General features: G+C 40.2%; 1 protein-coding gene across 1 annotated transcript; it reads right to left on the reverse strand.

Annotated features, from left to right (window-relative positions):
• Positions 1 to 367: 367 nt before the first annotated feature.
• Positions 368 to 21,603, reverse strand: sypa (synaptophysin a; the record flags this gene model as incomplete). The annotated part of the gene is made up of 8 exons (XM_084333117.1): positions 368 to 454; positions 838 to 906; positions 5,165 to 5,383; positions 9,055 to 9,246; positions 10,172 to 10,370; positions 11,463 to 11,587; positions 18,642 to 18,707; positions 21,586 to 21,603. 7 exons carry the CDS (start codon positions 21,601 to 21,603, stop codon positions 853 to 855), a joined length of 873 nt encoding a protein of 290 aa, XP_084189243.1. The 3' UTR covers positions 368 to 454; positions 838 to 852.
• Positions 21,604 to 21,926: the final 323 nt, after the last annotated feature.

Here is a 21,926-nt window from a genome sequence, read left to right on the forward strand (position 1 = left end):
CACAGAACTCAAACAACTGAATGAGATCAATAGTCAACGATAGGAAATGTCCTCATAGTGATATATATACAGCACAAACAAATACATTCTCTCAAGGATTTTGTAATATTTCTTATTTTAACATAATCCCTTGTTCAATAAATTTGCTAGCATTATCACATTGTATGTTTTTCAATATTTTGGTACAATGTTCAAGTTATGTATTTATGTAGAACTCTGTATTAATATACACATCGATCACAATAAGTAACATCTAGTCTCCCTCCCTCCCTCCCTCCCTCTCCCCTTCTCTCCATCTCATTTCCTCCTTCCATTCCCCATCCCTGCCAAAAATCCTCCCCCCCCCCCCACCCTCTTGTCATGAGCTCACTAATTGCACAAACAGACGGGCATAAAGGAGTGTTGCATTGTGGGTAGGTTTCAGACGACCCACTCTTCTATCACTCCTACGCCTCTGTGGAAAGAAAAGAAAGAGTTGAAAGGAAACAGACAGACACATAGGCACTGGGCAGACATGACAGACAGACAAAGAAACAGACACATAGGCAGACAAGACAGACAGACAGATAAACAAACAGATAGACAGACACAGACAGACAGACAGACAGACAGACAGACAGACAGACAGACAGACAGACAGACAGACAGACAGACAGACAGACAGACAGCTGTATTCTCAGAATCAAACCTTGAGAAACAGGAAAAGGCGAGCAAACCTCCAAATGGAAACATTTATACATTACTTAGTTTATATTAATTATATTATTCAAATCATATGTTTATAATTTAATTAAAAAAGAAGAAGTGATTTCAGTCGCTACCTCCTGTGTGACTCACCAGTTTGCAGCCAGCTCACATCTGATTGGAGAAGGAGGTTGGCGCCCCCTGCTGTCCGTACTCTGCATCCTGAGGAACAACATGATGCCACTTTACTAAACACAGAAGGACATCTTTCTGTCTGATGTTCCTCAGAGGGGTTTCATGCTGATGTTAAACATCCATTCAGATCAAACCATGTTCTACATGAAGGCAGAAGACTCAGAGCTTGAATCTAGAATCTGTAATATTGCATTTGTTTTGGTCTGATGTGTGGGTTGGAGTTGAGTGGGTATATAGGAGGAATTGCTACTGCTTGCCACACCTCAGGCTCTGCCAAGAATATATAGTTATAAAGTTCAAGTTAGTTAGTTAGCTGGTTAGTTAGTTGTAGTGTTATTAGCCTCTAATAGCACTACCGACTGGCCCCATGTTAACAGACACTGTTAGTATATCCATCCTGTTACTGTTTCAGGTGGTTAGGAAACGTCTCTAATTAGTTAGTTAGTTAGTTGGGTAATTCGCTGGTTAGTTAGTTAGTTGGGTAATTAGCTGATTAGTTAGTTAGTTGGTTGGTTAGTTAGCTGGTTAACTAGTTGCATTGTTAATTTGTTCATTGGTTAGTTGGTTGGTTAGTAAGGTACTTGGTTGGTTAGTTAGTTGGTTGGTTAGTTACACAGTTGGTTAATTCGCTGGTTTACTAGTTAGCTGGTTAGTTAGTTAATTAGTTGGTTAGTTGGTTATCTGGTTAGCTAGCTGGTTAGTCAGCTGGTTAGGTAGGTTTGTTATTAGTTACCTGGTAAGTAAGCTAGCTGGTTAGTTTGTTGTTAGTTAGGTTATCTTCAACACCTCCTTGTCTACTGGCGTGGTGCCCCTGGCCTTTAAATCAGCCGTCATTAAACCACTACTTAAAAAACCGAACCTCGACCCTCTAATCTTGAAAAATTACAGACCTATCTCCAATCTTCCATTCCTATCCAAAGTATTAGAACGGATCGTCGCAACGCAACTTACTGACCATTTATCAAACAATAATCTTAATGAATCATTTCAATCTGGCTTTAGAGCCTTACACTCCACCGAAACGGCGGTTACCAAAGTCACAAATGATTTACTGCTCTCTCTTGACTCAAACCTCACTTCTGTGCTCTTATTGCTTGATCTCAGTGCAGCCTTTGACACTATCGATCACTCGATTCTTCTAGGTCGGCTTGAGAATCATGTTGGCATTCGGGGTCTCGCACTAGCTTGGTTTAAATCCTATTTAACTGATAGAACACACTGTGTGGTCTATAATGATTTAACATCTGAGACCCTCCCAGTGCAATGTGGTGTCCCACAAGGTTCTGTCCTGGGCCCTTTGCTATTTTCGATTTACATGCTACCCCTCGGCGATATCATACGCAAATTTGCCATAAACTTTCATTTTTACGCTGATGACACCCAATTATATATACCTATTAAGCCAAATGATTCCTCCCAACTACAAAACCTTGAGGCCTGCTTGCTTGCCGTCAAAAAATGGATGTCGCAAAACTTTCGACTCCTTAATGCAGATAAAACTGAGATGTTAATTGTTGGCCCCCCAAACCACAGAGGCCTGTTTCAGGACATCTCCCTCAACTTTGATACCTGTCATGTATCCCAGAGCTCCACCATAAAAAACCTCTGAGTCATTTTTTATTCTTCCCTCTCATTTAATGCACATATAAAAAATGTCACCAAAATTGCATTCTTCCATCTTCGTAATATCGCAAAAATTCGCCCCATTTTAACTCTGGCTGATGCTGAAACCCTGATTCATGCTTTTGTCTCATCACGTCTGGACTACTGTAATGCACTTTTTTCAGGCCTACCTAATTTAAGCATCAAAAATCTTCAACTCGTGCAAAATGCGGCTGCACGGATACTAACTAGAACTCGAAAATTTTATCACATCACACCAGTTTTGTCCGCCCTACACTGGCTTCCTATCCAAGCCCGATCTGACTTTAAAGTGCTACTCCTCACCTATCTATCCGATCTCATCTCCCGATACTCGCCCGCTCGTGCTCTGCGCTCACAAAATGCGGGGCTTCTATCGATCCCTAGGGTTAAAAAGAAATCCGCCGGCCACAGAGCCTTTGTCTACCGCGCTCCCTACCTGTGGAACAAATTACCTGCCGTCATCAGGTGCGCCTGCTCTGTCGAAGCTTTTAAATCCCTGCTTAAGACTCATCTTTTCTCTCTCTCCTTCAACCTACCCTGATCTCACCTGGTCGGGGACTGACCTTTAGATTAATCTGTCTAGTTTAGTTAGGGTACAGGGTACTACATGGTACTACATGGTACTACATGGTACTACAGGGCACTACAGGGTACTACATGGCACTACAGGGTACTACAGGGTACTACAGGGTATTACATGGCACTACAGGGTACTACATGGTACTACATGGCACTACAGGGTACTACATGTCTGCTCTTTTGCAGCACCACAAACATGGGAACTCTCTAACTCTTGGCCAAGATTGTAGTGACTGCTCTACATGCACCTCCGAGGCCTTGGATCAGTTATTTACCGTTGTCTGTCCGTGGTCCTGTCAACTGATTAACAGTATTAACAGATTAACAGTCAACGCGGTTTCATTGCTGGGTTAAGTACTTCTATTCTATTCACATAATATGCTTACTTCATATATCTACTCCATTCACATATATGCTTACCACTTGTATCTATTGCTATGTCCGCCCATTACAATCACATGAGCTGTCTAACGCCTGTCCCGTCTCCCTGTCCCCCTATGACTTGCTGTCCTGGAGTGCTGACCGGAGTGTCGGACGTCCCGTGATGAAGGCCGGGAGGTTGGGACCCCCTCTGCGTGCCCCCCTGTCTCCGGAGGTCTCGTAGTGGTGACCGGAGTGCCGGACGTCCCGCGATGATGTCGGGGAGTTCGCGACCCTCTCTGCGCCGCCCCCTATCTCCCTGTCTCCGGCTGTCCCTGAGCAATGACCGGAGTGTTGAATGTCCCGTGACTAAGACGGGGAGGACGTGACCCTCTTTGCGCCGCCCCTGTGCCTCAAATAGATCCGCTATCAGCTCTATCTTTAATCTTTCAAAATGTTCAGTTGCTATCGCTATTAGCTCTATCTTTAATCTTTAAACATTTTCAGTTGCTATTGCATGCACTCATCTGTGTTTCACTACACACATGAGTGCATGCTTACCAACTGTCCGTCTGCAACACTACTATCACCAACATCTAAGAAGGGAGATCCCCCCTTGAATGGCCCTTCTAAGGTTTCTCTCCTCCACACTGCCTGTGGAGCTTTTTTCCCTATTGTTAGGTTTTAGTGAGTTTTTCCTTACCTTCGCGTGGGGTATGTCTGGGAGTGCTTGCATTCTTTCATTTATTTGCATTCATCTAAAAATGTTTGGACCTTATGGTGTTCTTGTTCTGTTCTTGACTTATTGTTATGTTTTCTTCTTGACTTGTTTAAAGAAGACCTGTACGGCCCATGGGGACATTAACGTGTGTTGTCGGGCCTTATAAATAAATTTGATTTGATTTGATTTGATTTGTGGGCTGGTTTGAAAATGTCCTATCTGAAAGGACACAATTCAATTTGATGGCCCTTCTTCAGTGTACTACATGTTATTTCAGGGGTCCCCCAAGGCTCTGATCTGGGTCCACTTTAATTTACTATCTATTTAAACAACCTGGGCCAAAATGTTCCTAATGCAGAGTTTAATTTACCATACTATAATTTACTGCTGTGGTACCACTCTTGCTCTTGAGTATTTGCAGTCTGCTTTTGGTATTGTAGAGGCATGTTGCATGATCTGAAACGTATGTTGAATGCTAGAAAAACTAAACTAATGTTGTTTTCTAATGAAGGAAGACATTAGCTTCTCTTCCTGACATTGTAACCTTGCAGGACAGTCACTGGCTCAAAGCGGTGTACAAAGGGCAATAAAAAACAAAATTATTTTCATCCTCCACCACTCCCAGATCACACAGAACACACAACCGCTCCTCCTCAGGTTTACCCTGGAATCTACCAGGGTAAACATCCCGTGCTTCAGCCAATCAACTCCCTCACACCTCTGGGCGCATGCACTTCCGACTGCCTCACGGTACACCATCCCACCTCTGACACCAATGTAGCGAATTCAGGGACCAGCCGGGAATCGAACCCGGGTCACCCGGACCACAGGCGACAGCGCTAACCAGTCAACTATAGGGTCTGACCCATTAGCCAAGGGCTAGCAAGTCTAGCCATTTGTGGTTGTTACAATAATAATAATAGTTACCTGGTTAGACTAGTAGGTTAGTTATTTTAGCTGGTTCACTTGATGGTTAGTTACCTGGTTGTACCCCTGCTGTTGGTTGTAGTCTGGCTGGTATCCTCCCTGGTTCTGGGCATAGGGATCCTGTTCGTACCCGGCCTGCTGGGCGTAGGTGTCTGGTTCAGCCGGTTTCTCCTGAGGGGGTGGGGCCTTCATGAACGGGGCAATGATGCCCGTCTCCTTAAACACAAACCACAGGTTGCCTGCCCAGAGGATCAGGTTAATGAAGCCAAACGCCTGGGAGGGAGAGGAGAAGAGAGAGCGAGTGAGAGAGGGTGGGAGACAGAGAGTAGAGAAAATGGAGAGAGAGACAGATGTTATCTCTCTTGTTATGAAGACCCTGTAAAGACGGCAGGGAATACAAAAAAATACAAAATGGTATGAGAACAAAATACACAACATATAGTAAATACACAATACAAATTCAATCATAAATAACTAACTAAACTCATAAATGCTAAATAAGCACATTTAAACATGTGTCTGTGGGTGCGTTTGGCTGGTCCTCAGCCTCACCTGGAAGCTGTCCTCAAACATCCAACCAAGCGGTAAACCTTTCACTTTTAACTGATTTTGTTATTTAATTTCATTTTCATTGTGTTATGTGACTCTGTTATTTGTCTTTTCTGTTGATTGTAAACAACCAAGTGGTAAATACCAGTGGTAAACTACCAAGTGGTAAATTACTAAGTGGTAAATACTGTACCAGGAGTAAATACCAGTGGTAAACTACCAAGTGGTATATAATGTACCAGTGGTAAACTGACCTACATTTATAATTTAAGCTTAAAACTTTAAAAATGTTTAAAAGGTGGTGAAACATCGAGGCCAATTTCAAATCTGTCTCCCCTAGCCAAAATACTGGAAAGTCTGGTGAGTAAACAACTGAAGGATTTTTTAAACACATATGCTACTGTATTTTATCCTGTTTTCAATCTGGCTTTAGAAAATCCCACAGTACAGTCACAGCAGCTACACAATACGTGAATGACATAATTGTGGCTCTACATAATAAACAACATTGTGCTTCTCTGTTTATTGATTTCTCTAATGATTTTGATACTGTGGAGTGGACCATGAGGTAATGAGGTGTAGGCTGATTAGTATAGGGCTGTCTGACTCTGCTGCTGGCTGGTTCTGTAACTGCCTTTCTGACATGACTCATTGTGTCAAAATTCATGGTTGTTCTTCTGATGTCTTGTCTGTCCACAAGGGGGTGCCACAAGGCTCCGTTTTAGGCCCTTTGTTATTTACAATTTATATAAATGATTTAGGTAAAAGTGTCCAAAATGCAAATATCCATTGTTATGCGGATGATACAGTTATTTATTGTTGTGCGGGAACCTTGTCAAAGACTGTGGAGTATTTGCAAGTTGCTTTTAAATAATTAGAAATCCAACGCCTGCAACTAAGACTTGTACTAAATGCTGATAAAACAAAAATTATGGTATTTACTAAATAAAAATGTAAAGCACATTCCCCTTCTGTAGTGTACCCAACTCAAGGAATTCTTATTCAGACCGTCTCCACTTTTAAATATCTGGGTTTTATTGTGGATGATGACTTGTCTTTTAAACCCCACATTGAAAATATGGTTAAGTTGAAGAAGTTGGGCTTTTATTTTAGAAACAAGTCCTGTTTTTCTTTTCATTCTAGAAAGAGGCTTGTAGCTGCCGCTTTTTTGCCAGTGCTCGATTATGGCGATGTATTGTACATGAATGCCTGTTCTACCTCATTGCATATGCTTGACTCTACTTATCAAAGGCACTAAAAACAAGACTACAAGGATGGCTTAGAGTAGACGACAGAGTACAGCAACTTGCAATGGGCCTGGTCTACAAGATACACTACACCACTAAGATACCCATGTACATGTCAAAATACTTCCCAAAGGTCAGTGAATACCACGACCACAACACCAGAGGGAGTTCCACAAATCATGTTCAACCCAGATTCGGCATCAAACATGGGACTAAACACGTTTCGCAATTATGCCACAACAATGTGGAACACCTTACCCACAGCCGTAAAATTATGTGAATCCCTACCCACCTTCAAAACCGCCCTCAAAGAGCACCTACGGGAGGCTGCAATTCGAAATTGCCCCCGGTAAATGTCCAAACCCCCGACCACCCACCCACCCAACCCCCTCCAATGTACAGTTTCTTCCCCCTCGAATGTATATATTTTCTTTTAGGATCTCTGTCTCCTAAACAGTACTGTATATTTGTATATCTTGTAGGTCATAAATATCTGAATGTAACAGTACTGTTTATCTGTATGTCGTGTATGTCATAAATGTCATGATGAATTGAAAATGGGGGACCCTGATGTAAACAAGACGAAAGTCTTTCTCTGGTCTGCATCCCCTTAACAATTGTGTGTATTGAGCCGTACTGTATTGTACCCATTCTGCAATCTGTTAATAAAGTTTTCAATCAATCAATCAATCAATCAATCAATCAATCAATCATGGTGTCATAAGATGTATTACTGGCTGTCGATCACTCACGTATCATTGTACTTTATATGCCAAGGTAGGCTGGCTGTCCTTGTCTGTTCGTAGGCTTCTCCATTGGTATACTTTTATTTATAAAGCACGTATTGGTCTGTTACCTTAATACCTCTGTACATATCTCACTATCTCTGATCATCTATTTTACAGCTTGTGATCTCAGGGCTATCTTTATGACTCAGTCTCCAGAACGCACACTGAGTTTGGGAAGAAGGCTTTCATGCACTCCCTCTACTTGGAACGGACTTAAAAAAAACTCTGAAGCTACAGGCCCCTGTCACCTTTCCTGATTTTAAAGTTCATGTTACAGACTTTGCAACGTCTGAATTGGGAGTTTGCAAATGCATTAATACATAATGGTTGATGCTACATGTTACATAATGTTAAGGATATGGTAGTGCTTGCTCAATTATTTTTAATGATATCCTTTTGTCTGTCTGTGTTTTGTCCTGTATGTTGTAAATTGGTTTATTATTTTTTATTGCTGCCATTTTGGTCAAGTCTTGCTCGTAAAAGAGATCCTTGATCTCAAGCATTTTACCTGGTTAAATTAATGTAAAAAGATTAAATAAAATAAAATACCAAGTGGTAAATACCAGCTGTAAACTCAGTCAAGTTCCATAGTATCTGAGTTTACGAGTTGTGATGTATCAGTGACCTAACCCTCAGATTACCAGATGACCACTCTACCTCCTGAGCCACTGCTAATCCTAACCATAACCTCCAGATTACCAGATGACCACTCTACCGCCTGAGTCACTGCTAACTCTAACCATAACCAACAGATTACCACACGGCCATTCTACCTCCTTAGACACTGCTAACCCTAACCTTCAGATTACCAGACGATCACTATTCCTCTTGAGACACTATCTACAACTGCTCTACCTCCGGAGACACTGCTAATCCTAGTTTTCAGATACAGTAGGTGTGACATTGGGATGAACCCAGGTGTGACATTGGGATGAACTCAGGTGTGTCATTGGAATTAATTTAAGTGTGACATTGGGATCCATTTAGATGTAACATTGGAATTAATTCAGGTGTGACAATGGGATTAACACAGGTGTGACATTGGGATGAACACAGATGGGACAATGGGATGAACACAGGTGGGACAATGGGATGCACCCAGGTGTGACATTGGGATGAACTCAGGTGTGTCATTGGAATTAATTTAAGTGTGACATTGGGATCCATTTAGGTGTAACATTGGAATTAATTCAGGTGTGACAATGGGATGAACACAGGTGGGACAATGGGATGCACTCAGGTGTAACATTGGGATGAACTCAAGTGTAACATTGGGATGAACTCAGGTGTGACATTGGGATGAACTCAAGTGTAACATTGCGATGAACTAAAATTGTGTGACTTTACATCAGCTCCTCACCACAGATGTGTTGAGTCCAGACATCACAGGGTCATGGACTTCACGACAGTGGTTGCCCTCCTCGTTGCAGGCAGCGATGAGCGTGATGACTTTGTCAGGGTCAGTAGTGGTCTTCACATCAGACAAACCTTTAGCCCAGGCGGCTGAGCTGACCAGCCACATGAAGGCAAACACTGCTGTCACCCCCAGGTCCTTCAGACACACATAAAAACTACAATTACAATCACTTTCCACAAGTACATTTTACATATAGAATTCATCCTCTGCATTGAACCCATCCTAACTATTCAGAGGCAGTGGGCGTCGTCCAGGGACCAGCTCCAGTCACACACATGACCACATATACAATCATACAAATGAGATATACAGTCTGATTGTAATTTGGTGATTAATGGTCTAGTATTTCCACAATATTAACTTTTGTTGCACACTCCTAGACTGAGAGTTTTCACAGATAGAAAAAAGAAAGAAAGAAAAAGAAAGAAAGAAAGAAAATAAATTTAAAAAGAAAGAAAGAAGATAGGGCGGCTGAGTGGCGCAGTGGGCAAGGCACTCGCCACTAACGCAGGCGATACTGGTATCGAGCCCAGCTCTCGGCATTGCTACCGGCTTGGCCGGTCGTCATGCTAACACAATTGGCAGTGTTAGAGGGTGGGAAAGCCGGTGGGTGGGGATTGGACGTTGTGGACAGCGACTCCTACAGGTCGGTTGGGTGACGCCTGTACAGCAGAAACAGGAAGTATCGGGGGCAGCGTGAGCCTCCCACGCGTTACTCCTCGCCACTGAGAGTTCGAGCTGTCTGGTGAAAAGATGCGACAGGCTGCCTCCTCGTGTACCGGAGGGGACACGTGATGCAAGGCTTCTATCCTCACTACAGCCGACCAGTGGGAGGCATAGTCTAGCAACGTTCAAGACAGGGGAGGGAAGAATTGGAATTACGAAATTGGGATGGGAGAAAAATAGAAGAACAAGGAGAAAAAGTGGATAAAAGAAAGAAAGAAAGAAAGAAAGAAAGAAAGAAAGAAAGAAAGAAAGAAAGAAAGAAAGAAAGAAAGAAAGAAAGAAAGAAAGAAAGAAAGAAAGAAAGAAAGAAAGAAAGAAAGAATGAATTACTTACGATGAGAGGGCCTTTGTTATTCTCCTTGTATTTGTCGTAGGTGAAGACGTAGATGCTCAGAGCAGCGGTGGAGTAGAGGAAGGCGAACACTCCAATAGTGACGAAGAACTCGGCTGAAGAAGCGTAGTCTCCAACCAAGAAATACCGCTCCACGTTACTTCCCTTACAGCTAGGAGCATCAAAATACACCTGATAGAGCCTGGACAGAGAGGGACCATAGTTATATTTTTCTATGTTACCATGTGACCATAGTTATATTTTTCTGTTACCATGTGGCCATAGTTATATTTCTATGTTACCATGTGACTATAGTTATATTTCTATGTTACCATGTGACCATAGTTATATTTCTATGTTACCATGTGACTATAGTTATATTTCTCTATTACCATGTGAACAGTTATATGTTTCTGTTACCATATGACCATAGTTATATGTTTCTGTTACCATGTGACCAGAGTTATATTTTTCTATGTCACCATAGTTACATTTTTCGTGTCATCATATGACTGTAGTTATATTTTGGAGTTGTGTACATGGACGTATTACCAAGTCACTGTAGTTTGATCTATTATTGGTTTGTAGTGTTGTAGTTTGTAGTAGTGTATAGTGTTGTAGTAGTTTGTACTGCTGTAGTTTTCAGTGTTGTAATTTGTAGTGTAGTTTGTAATAGTTTAGTGTCATAGTTTGTAGTACTGTAGTCGTGTGTAGTTTTACCGATACCGATATACCGATATTGTCCAACTTTTAATTTCCGATACCGATATCGGTAGGCCGATAATATCGGACATCCCTAATTTGTAGTGTTGTAGTTTGTAGTGCTGTAGTTTGTAGTGTTGTAGTTTGTAATAGTTTATAGTGTTCGTTTGTAGTACTGTAGTAGTTTGTAGTAGTGTTGTAGTTTGTAGTGTTGTAGTATTTTAGTGTAGTAGCAGTATTGTAGTGTGTAGTGTTGTAGTGTGTAGTGTAGTAGTTTGTAGTAGTGTAGTAGTTTGTAGTAGTATTGTAGTGTTGTAGAGTTGTAGTGTAGTAGACAATTGTAGTGTAGTGTTGTAGTATTTTAGAGTTGCAGTGTAGTAGTTTGTAGTAGTGTAGTAGTTTGTAGTAATATTGTAGTGTTGTAGTGTTGTGGTGTTGTAGAGTTGTAGTGTGTAGTAGTATTGTAGTGTTGTAGTGTTGTGGTGTTGTAGAGTTGTAGTGTAGTTGTTTGTAGTAGTAATTTGTAGTTGTATAATGTTGTAGTGCTGTAGTTTGTAGTTTGCAGTGTTGTAGTCTGTGGTGTCATACTGACCTGAAGGGGTACTCAAACTCCACCTCTATGCTGAGGTCACTCTCTGTCCTGTTCTTACATTCCACTGACATCCTGAACATCCCAGAGTAACTCCCACACGTTGAGAACGCAAAGATGGCAAAGAACTACGCAGGAGAGGAGAGAAAGAGAGGAGAGAAAGAGAGGAGAAGAGGAGAGGAGAGAGAAAGGAGAGGAGAGAGAAAGAGAGGAGAGAAAGAGAGGAGAAGAGGAGAGGAGAGAGAAAGGAGAGGAGAGAGAAAGGAGAGGAGAGAGAAAGAGAGGAGAGAGAAAGAGAGGAGAGAAAGAGAGGAGAAGAGGAGAGGAGAGAGAAAGAGAGGAGAGGAGAGAGTGAAGAGAGAGGAGAGAAAGGAGACCGATACAGAGAAAGCGAGACAGAGAGAAAGAACAAGTTGTTTACAAAGGACCTGCAATTTTGTTTACAAACATATTCACTATCTTTTAGGCTAGGAGTCTTATTTTATAGGAGATAATAATAATAATAATAATAATAATAATAATAATAATAATAATAATAATAATAATAATAATAATAATAATAATAATAATAATATTATAATAATAATAATAATAATAATAATAATAATAATAATAATAATAATAATAACAATAATAATAATAATTTCCCAAATGGCTTAAATCTGGTAGCTTCAACCACCTCGCAGATTACACCAGACAGGGAGTACACATACACACACACACACACACATTCACAAATGCATACACACAAACACAAACACACACAAGTGGAAGGAAAGAGAAGGATAGATGGAGAGAGAAAGAAAGAGAAGAAGAGAGAACAAAAGAGAGTGAGAGAGAGGGGGGAGCGATAGGGATGTAGAGAGAAAGAGAGAGAGAGAAAGAAAGTGAGAGAGAGAGGGGGGAGAGAGAAAGAGAGAATGTGTCTGGCCCTGTGAGAGTGAGCAAGTCTTAATTCAGACCAATTGCGCCACACAGCAGCAAAGCAAGGAGACTCAAGTCATTGGACCTCATGCAGCAACATTCTTGTAAGTTTCCTCGTAAATAACCTCATAGGAAGTTCGTAAGAGAAAACCTACGATAGTCCACCCCGGATTCATCAACGAGCGGAGCCGGAGAGGTTCTCTTAAGTTGCCAAAATTATCACAGCTCCAAACTCCTTGAATGAATCACGAAGTGCTTTCTTGTACACCTGCGAGTCGCTGCGACTGATCAAGATTAGATTCAAATGTGTTGTTATCAGCACATTATAGCTATAGTGGAATACACTGTATTAATATTCCATATATTCGCGCTCCTGGCCACCTGCCTCAGCGCACACACCATATACGTGCGTAATGAATCGTTCCAGCAACAGTAGGCTTATATTATTCTAATGACTTGTTTTATTAGGAGATGGCAGATATGCACTGCCAAGAGAGAGCCAAGCATTCCGTCGTTCCGTACTATTGACACAAAATAAGATGTCACACTAAGATGTGTACTGTACATGTTCTACAGTATGTCTTACTATAGTAATAAAACAAGTCATTAGAATAATATAAGCCTCGAGCGGCTGGGTGGCGCAGCGGACTAAGCGCTCGTCACCAACGCTAGAGACACTGGTATCGAATCCGGCTGTCAGCGTTGCCTCTGGCTTGGCTGGCCGTCATACTGGCTCGATTGGCAGAGTCAGCGGGAGGGAAGCCGGTGGGTGGGTCCGGGTCGTTGTAAACAGCGACTCCTACAGTTCGGTCGGGGCGCCTGCACAGCGAGGGAAGGATCTGGAGGGAGGTAGTGTGACCTTCCACACGTTACACTCTCCCAGTGAGAGTCCGCGCTGCCAGGTGAAAAGAAGCGGTGGACTGGGTACACATGTGTCGGAGGAAGCATGTGATAGTCTCCGCCCTCCCAGACCGATGGTAGGGGGTAGAGTGCGCAACGACCAGGAAGGGGATTGGGAATTGGCATAACGACTAACATTGGGAGGGGAGAAAAACGGAAAAAGGAGGGAGAAAAAAATAAATAAATAAAGAATAAAAAGAATAATATAAGCCTACTGTTGCTGGAACGATTCATTATGCATGATGATGCATGAGGCCGGTGGCCAGGAGCACGCAAGAAGACGGTATAAATATGGAATATTAATACAGTCTATTCCACTATAGCTATGTCCGCGCAAATGGGTTTAGTTCTTATTTATTTATTCACCGTCATTTGCAGTGTTGGTGTAGTGCTTTTATTCATTTTCGGACATCACAATGCCTCTTGAGGCATGACTGTAAATGTAAAACGTAACTTTTAATGAGTCAAAGATTGTCGTATTTATTATTATTATAATTATTTAATTCCGACGATGTCTGTAGAATTGTCGTGAACGCAGTCACCATGATTCCTCCCAAATAAAGCCCTTAAGAATACGGCGCACGCCAGTCTGTCCGACTTACGACTGCTCTTCCGCACTCCTGCTCTTAGCAACGAGTGAATCCCTGAGAAGGGACCGTTAGTGCATGCCAAAATCGGCCCCAAAAGATTGTAAGTGGAGATACAATGAAATTAGCTAACTTTTGTCGTAAGTCCGTTCCGTTGGTGCATGAGGTCCATTGTCTATAGTGCACAGCAGAGGATCTGGGAGGGGTGGAGCCTAACAGGGAGGGGTGGAGCATCTGTAACCATGTGTTGCTATAGACCAGGGCCCTCATTTATCAATTGTGTGCACGCACAGATATGTGCGTAAACCGTGCGTACGATCATTTCTAAGCAAAGTGTGGGACTTATCAATTTGAACGTGTGCTTGAGATTGTGCGTATATCTACGCACAGCTCAGACCGTGCGTACCTGGCGCCCAGCGGTAGAATAATAAGACTGCACCATGAGACGGACTTTCATGCATTCGTTTCAACACTGACGTGTTCTGTATGACCCGTAATTCATTATAGTTCATTGTAAAATAGCGACATTAGTGTAATTATTGTCAAACCCTATAAATAGCATTTGGAATAGCTATTTCCGAATGAATTCAGCCTGGTTCATAGCGTTATTATAGGAATACTTCTCGCAGTGTGCGCTCAGATGTTTACAGAGATATAGGGCAGTCTATTTGCAGAGAGAGAACATACCGCTACCCGAGACACATTCTCCTTGATTTGTACCACAATTTGGGACCCAAATTGGAGCGTGGACCAAAACACAGTGTTGGGTGTCGTAATTTCCCCAACCCCCAACTACATACAACAATATCCATATATCAATAATAACAGCAGGCCGAGGCCAAGAGAGGATTTTACGCCAGGTTACCCAACATCATCGGAGCAATAGACTGTACCCATGTAGCTTTCAAAGCTCCATCAATAAACAAATCCAGTTATGTGAACGGGATTCCACTCTGTCAATGTACAGATAATCTGCGATGCGCATTTTGGCTGATAATGTTGTTGCCGGTAGCTGGAGTCTCATTCAGGCCTAATTGTATTTAATTCAATTGTAATGTTGTAATTAAAACATCACTTAAATGCAGATCGGGATTATCCACTGAAGCCATAATGACTCTGACCAAAACCACGGGCTCAGGCGCGCACAATAGGCATTGTAGAGCGCAGAGTTGGCCTGCTGAAAGCAGCAATTCAGTCAAGAGGATCAGACAGCAGTATACCCTATACCCTTGCAAGGTCTTAATCTAACTTGAAAAAACCTCAACGAAAAAAGGCATTTTATTTGCAGTATATGTATGGTATATGGTTCGGTACGGATACATGTACCTTTACACCCCTACCATATATGGATAATCATGCACGAGCATAGACGGTAAGACAAATGGGTCTCATTATTACTTACTTGGATGTGAAAAGAACAATAATAATCTTATTGGGAATAGAATAGTTAAATACTAGGGATGTCCTGTTCTAGTTATTTTGCCCTTGATCCTGATCTGAGTAATTTAATATTGAGTATCTGCCGATACTGAGTCCCGATCTGATACTTGTAGATTTCTAGATAATACAGCTGCTTCAAGTACATTAAAGTTAGTGAAACGATTTCAATGTAGGTAAGATTTGCTTGGTAATTGAATAGTTATAGTTAAAGAAAGCTTTTCATTAATGGTTTTAATTTCTTTTCTAACAAACTCTAATTGAACTTAATATAGCTGATACTGATTATTACTATTACAACACTATTATTACTGATTAATTAGAATATACCATGATTTACTTATCTTGACTCGTCCATTCTATAATAATATAGTTCACTATGATGAAGATGACTAATCCATTCTATAATAATATAGTTCACTATGATGAAGATGACTCATACATTCTATAATAATATAGTTAGATATGATGAAGATGACTCATACATTCTATAAAAATAGTTATAGATGATGAATATGACTCATCCATTCTATAATAATACAGTCATAGATGATGAATATGACTCGTGCATTCTATAATAATATAGTTATAGATTATGACTCATCCATTCTATAATAATATATGACTATAATGAAGATGACTCATCCATTATATAATAATATAGTTATAGATTATGACTCATCCATTCTATAATAATATATGACTATAATGAAGATGACTCATCCATTATATAATAATATAGTTATAGATTATGACTCATCCATTCTATAATAATATATGACTATAATGAAGATGACTCATCCATTCTATGATAATATAGATGATTATGATGAAGATGACTCATCCATTCCATAATAATAGAATTATAGATGATGATGACTCATCCATTCTACAATAATATAGTTATAGATGATGAAGATGACTCATCCATTCTATAATAATATAGTTCAATATGATGAAGATGATGATGACTCATCCATTCTATAATTAAATAATTAAATATGATGAAGATGACTCATCCATTCTATAATATAGTCATAGATGATGAAGATGACAATGACTCATCCAATCCATTCTACAATAATATAGTTATAGATCATGAAGATGACTCATCCATTCTATAATAATATAGTTCAATATGATGAAGATGACTCATCTATTCTATAATAATATAGTTATAAGTGATGGATATGACTACTCACTCATTCTATAATAATGTAGTTATAGATGATGATGACTCATCCATTCTATAATAATATAGTTATAGATGATGATGATGATCTCATCCATTCTATAATAAAACTGAAGATGAATCACCTATTCTATAATAATATAGAATAGGTTGATTTATGTTGATTTAATTTGGTTGTGTTGATGTTACATTTTTTATTTTTTTTGCAAAATGGGTATATTCTGTTTGGTTTTACACAATATGTCTATCGGTGTGTTGTGTGTGTGTAGGGGCAGGTATATATAAGATTTTTTCTTCTTCCTGTTCCTTTCGGCCATGGTATTTTTGGTGAATTATATGAATATGTACTGTTGGACTGTGGTAATTCCATGTACGAATAAATAAATGATGATGATGATGATAATAGATGAAGATGACTCATACATTCTATAAAAATACAGTTATATATGATGAATATGACTCATCCATTCTATAATAATACAGTCATAGATGATGAATATGACTCATGCATTCTATAATAATATAGTTATAGATTATGACTCATCCATTCTATAATAAATTATATGACTATAATGAAGATGACTCATCCATTATATAATAATATAGTTATAGATTATGACTCATCCATTCTATAATAATATATGACTATAATGAAGATGACTCATCCATTCTATGATAATATAGATGACTATGATGAAGATGACTCATCCATTCTATAATAATATAGTTCGATATTATGAAGATAACTCATCCATGCTATGATAATATAGTTAAAGATGATGAAGATGACTCATCTATTCTATAATAATATAGTTATAGATGATGAAGATGACTCATCCATTCTATAATAATATAGTTCAATATGATGAAGATGATGATGACTCATCCATTCTATAATAAAATAGTTATAGATGAAGATGATTCACCCATTCTGTAATAATATAGTTATAGATGAAGAAGATGATAACTCATCCATTCTATAATTAAATAATTAAATATGGTGAAGATGACTCATCCATTCTATAATATAGTCATAGATGATGAAGATGACAATGACTCATCCAATCCATTCTACAATAATATAGTTATAGATCATGAAGATGACTCATCCATTCTATAATAATATAGTTAAATATGATGATGATGACTCATCCATTCTATCATAATATAGTTATAGATGATGATGATGATGATGATGATCTCATCCATTCTATAATAATATAGTTATAACTGAAGATGAATCACCTATTCTATAATAATATTGTTATAGATGAAGATGACTCACCCATTCTGTAATAATATAGTTATAGATGAAGATGACTCATCCATTCTATAATAATATAGTTATAGATGAAGATGACTCACCCATTCTGTAATAATATAGTTATAGATGAAGATGATGATGACTCATCCATTCTATAATAATATAATTAAATATAATGAAGATGACTCATCCATTCTATAATATAGTCATCGATGATGAAGATGATGATGACTCATCCATTCTATAATAATATAGTTATATATGATGAAGATGACTCACCCATTCTAAAATAATAGTTACATATGATGATGACTCACCCATTCTATAATAATATAGTTAACTATGATGAAGATGGCTTATCCATTCTATATTAATATAGTTACAGGTGATGAAAATTATGATGACTAAGCGGCACGGTGGTGTAGTGGTTAACACTGTCGCCTCACAGCAAGAAGGTCCAGGGTTCGATTCCCGCTTGGGGACCAGGTTTCCGCGATGCCAGGTACCCAGGTGGGGGATCTCCCAGGCCCTTCTGTGTGGAGTTTGCATGTTCTCCCCATGCTGGCAAGGGTCCCCCCCCCCCCCCATAAGATAAACGCCGACGCCCTGTCTGCTCCTGGCAGCCCTTGGGGGGAAGGACGACGGGATGGGTTAAGAGCAGAGCTCAATCGCATCGGCGACCCTGAGAAAAACAATTGCATGTGTGTGTGTGCTGCCCATTGCATGTTGTTGTGTCGTTGCATGCCGAATAAAGACCTCTCTCTAAAGAGGACCTGCATTATTATATATATTATATAATAATATGGTTATAGATGATGATGATGATGATGATGATGATGATGATGATGATGATGATGATGATGATGATGAAGACTCACCCATTGTAAGGCCTTGATGAAACCCAGAGGGACTTTGAGAATTCTGAATTGCCCTTGGGCGACCAACTGGAAGAGAGAGAGAGAGAGAGAGAGAGAGAGAGAGAGAGAGAGAGAGAGAGAGAGAGAGAGAGAGAGAGAGAGAGAGAGAGAGAGAGAGAGAGAGAGAACACGATATTATAGTTCTTAGTATTGTATTAGTATTGTAGAGGCTGATTCAGACACTGTGTACCTCTGTTCTGTTCAATTCTATAGCTTATATCCATTCTATTCTATTCTATACTTTAACCTGCAATGTCATCAAAACAAGATTTTAACCTCTGATGTCATCAACAGTCAGGTTGGTTGTACTGGGAAGCTCCCATGAGAGAATGAGTGGAACTCTGTGTGAAGAATGGTACTGCTGAGAGAGAGAGAGAGAGAGAGAGAGAGAGAGAGAGAAGAGAGAGAGAAGAGAGAGAGAGAGAGAGAGAGAGAGAGAGAGAGAGAGAGAGAGAGAGAGAGAGAGAGAGAGAGAGAGAGAGAGAGAGAGAGAGAGAGAGAGAGAGGAGGGGGGGGGGAGCGAGAGAGAGAGGGGGGGGGAGCGAGAGCAAGAGAGAGAGAGAGACAGGTAGACAGAGGGAGACAGACAAAGAGAGAGACTGAGAGAGAGAAAGAGATTGAGACAGTGAGAGATAGAGAGACAGAGAGAGATAGACAGAGACAGAAAGAGAGAGATGGAGAGAGAGACCCTGCAGCCGCTCTACTGTGGGCTGTTTCTAAAGGGACCTTCCACCGCAATGCAACATTAAACTAATTTACTAGATTGAGACATATACAGTAAGTGATTAATTCTGTCTGCGTGGCTGCAGCCAAAGTGATGAGGTGTTTGGGGTGTTACTTTGGCAGAGCTATATGTCATAATGATGCATAGCTTTACCCTCACTCAGTTTCCTGATACCTGGATCATCTCTCTCACTATAGGTAACAGAGTAACCAGAAGTAAAATCTCAGCCTCTCCCATCCTTGTGTGTTTAGTAGGAGTGGCCACTCCTTTTTCACCTCAGTGTAGTCCTTTGTAAAGCAGGAAGCTGGAGCATGTGCAGTAGTTTAGGGCTATAGTAGTTTGAGCTCAGTAGTTTAGAGCTATAGTAGTTTAAGCTCAGTAGTTTAGAGCTATAGTAGTTTAAGCTCAGTAGTTTAGAGCTATAGTAGTTTAAGCTCAGTAGTTTAGAGCTATATAGTTTAAGCTCAGTAGTTTAGAGCTATATAGTTTAAGCTCAGTAGTTTAGAGCTATAGTAGTTTAAGCTCAGTAGTTTAGAGCTATAGTAGTTTAAGCTCAGTAGTTTAGAGCCATAGTAAGCTCAGTAGTTTAGAGCTATAGTAGTTTAAACTCAGTAGTTTAGAGCCATAGTAAGCTCAGTAGTTTAGAGCCATAGTAGTTTAAGCTCACACAGTAAATTTCGCAGAGTAGATTTTACTCAAACTAAGTATATTTTACTCAAACTAAACTAAACTACTCAAGCTAAAATTTTACTCAGTTTGAGTAAAATGTTACTCAAATGTACTCAGTTTGAGTAAAATGTTACTCAAATGTACTCAGTTTGAGTAAAATGTACTCTGCAAAATTGACTGTGCAATAGTGTAGAGCTATAGTAGTTTAGGGCTATAGTAGTTTAAGCTCAGTAGTTTAAGCTCAGTAGTTTAGGGCTCTAGTAGTTTAAACTCAGTAGTTTAGGGCTCTAGTATAGTTTAAGTTCAGTAGTTTAGGGCTATATCTCTTATCTGATGCTATAGACCAGGCTGTGAGCTCATTTTACTCAATAGCACAGCAACATTTCTATAATTATAAGAAACATATCAGAGTGGAATTCTCCTTTAACTTTCAACCACAACTAGTCATGGTGGTGAAGCCACTTTCTTCAGGCTTCAGTTAGAAACAGACTTAACATTTAAAACTACATGATGAGCGCACGTTCTTTCATATCGTGTTGAAAACATGGTGTTTAATATTCAGATGTTCAGATGCGTTATTCGTTTATTTACTCAGGTGTTTTCGGTGCTGATGCCGATGCGCAGAGCGATGCGCGGTTTGGAGCGCCTCCATTACCGGAGAGAGCCGAGCCAGCCAATACAATCAATGAATCAATCAATCGCCACCTATTGATTACCAGCTATGTATCTTTAGCGATTACATTAAATTGCCTCGTAGTCATGATATGAAATGATCATAACACCTAACCTAAATAACATATCCTTGCGTCGGACACCATTTTACATTATCCAGGCCAGGATGCTATCAGTTATTTAATTTTCTAGAAAGGTTTAATCTCAGCATCGGGCTACAGAATAAGGTGCTGCGGATAAACTGTGTGTACAGTATATCGTTCTTCTTATAAACCAGGCCCGTGTTTAGTACTGAAGGAGCGATGCAGAGCAGCTGGGGATAATAACGTGAGCTGCCATTTTACAATGCAAGGCTTCTTTGGTCTTACAGACACATCCTTCATTATGGTTCCGTTAGGTGGGATTGATCACAGAATCAACATTGTATTTACACCGGGCTGGGATGTCAATAACATGGGTGTGAAATAATTGATCAAAAGGCAGCCTATAGGTTACTATAGTCATTTGGACAGCGGTTGATTGCAGCGAAATATGTATTCGACATTAACAAACAGAACACGGACGCAATATGAACATTTTCATTATTAGCCTATTGATATAATAGTATTCGTTCATTATTAATAGTCCTCCTTGTCATATTTTAATTGGTAATTCCCAGATGTGTCCAGACGGTGTTTGCAGCAGCGGGGCATTCCCCATCATCCCCATCAGACTAAACCTCCACTCCATCCCCGCCGAGACGCCCTCAAACAAACAGCTCACTGAAAAGCCTAATATTATTATTATCACATGTATTTCCAACAAGAAAGAAAAACGCGATTGTATTTGTATGTTCATTACCTGGTTTACAATATCCATCCTAGCCGCCTTGGTCGGCTCGCAGATGAAGAGGAATTTGTGATGATGGGGGGAGGGAGGACGGGACGACAGAACAGCGACAGAGAGGAGAGAAGAGGAGAGGAGAGAAGAGGGGAGGAGAGGAGAGAAGAGGGGAGGGGAGGAGAGGAGAGGTGGGCTGGGGGAGGGGAGCTAGGCAGAGCTACTGCGTCATCAGCTAGTAGTAGGATGGCTTGGTACACACACACACACACACGCATGCACAGATAGGGCCCACAGGGGACTGGAGCCCCTGCTGTTTTCTCCCCATAGGGCAAAAATAGTCCTTATTTTGGTTGGTGTTA

This window comes from Notolepis coatsorum (genome assembly GCF_963971535.1).
Source record: "Notolepis coatsorum genome assembly, chromosome: 17".
NCBI classification, from domain to species: Eukaryota; Metazoa; Chordata; class Actinopteri; order Aulopiformes; family Paralepididae; genus Notolepis; species Notolepis coatsorum.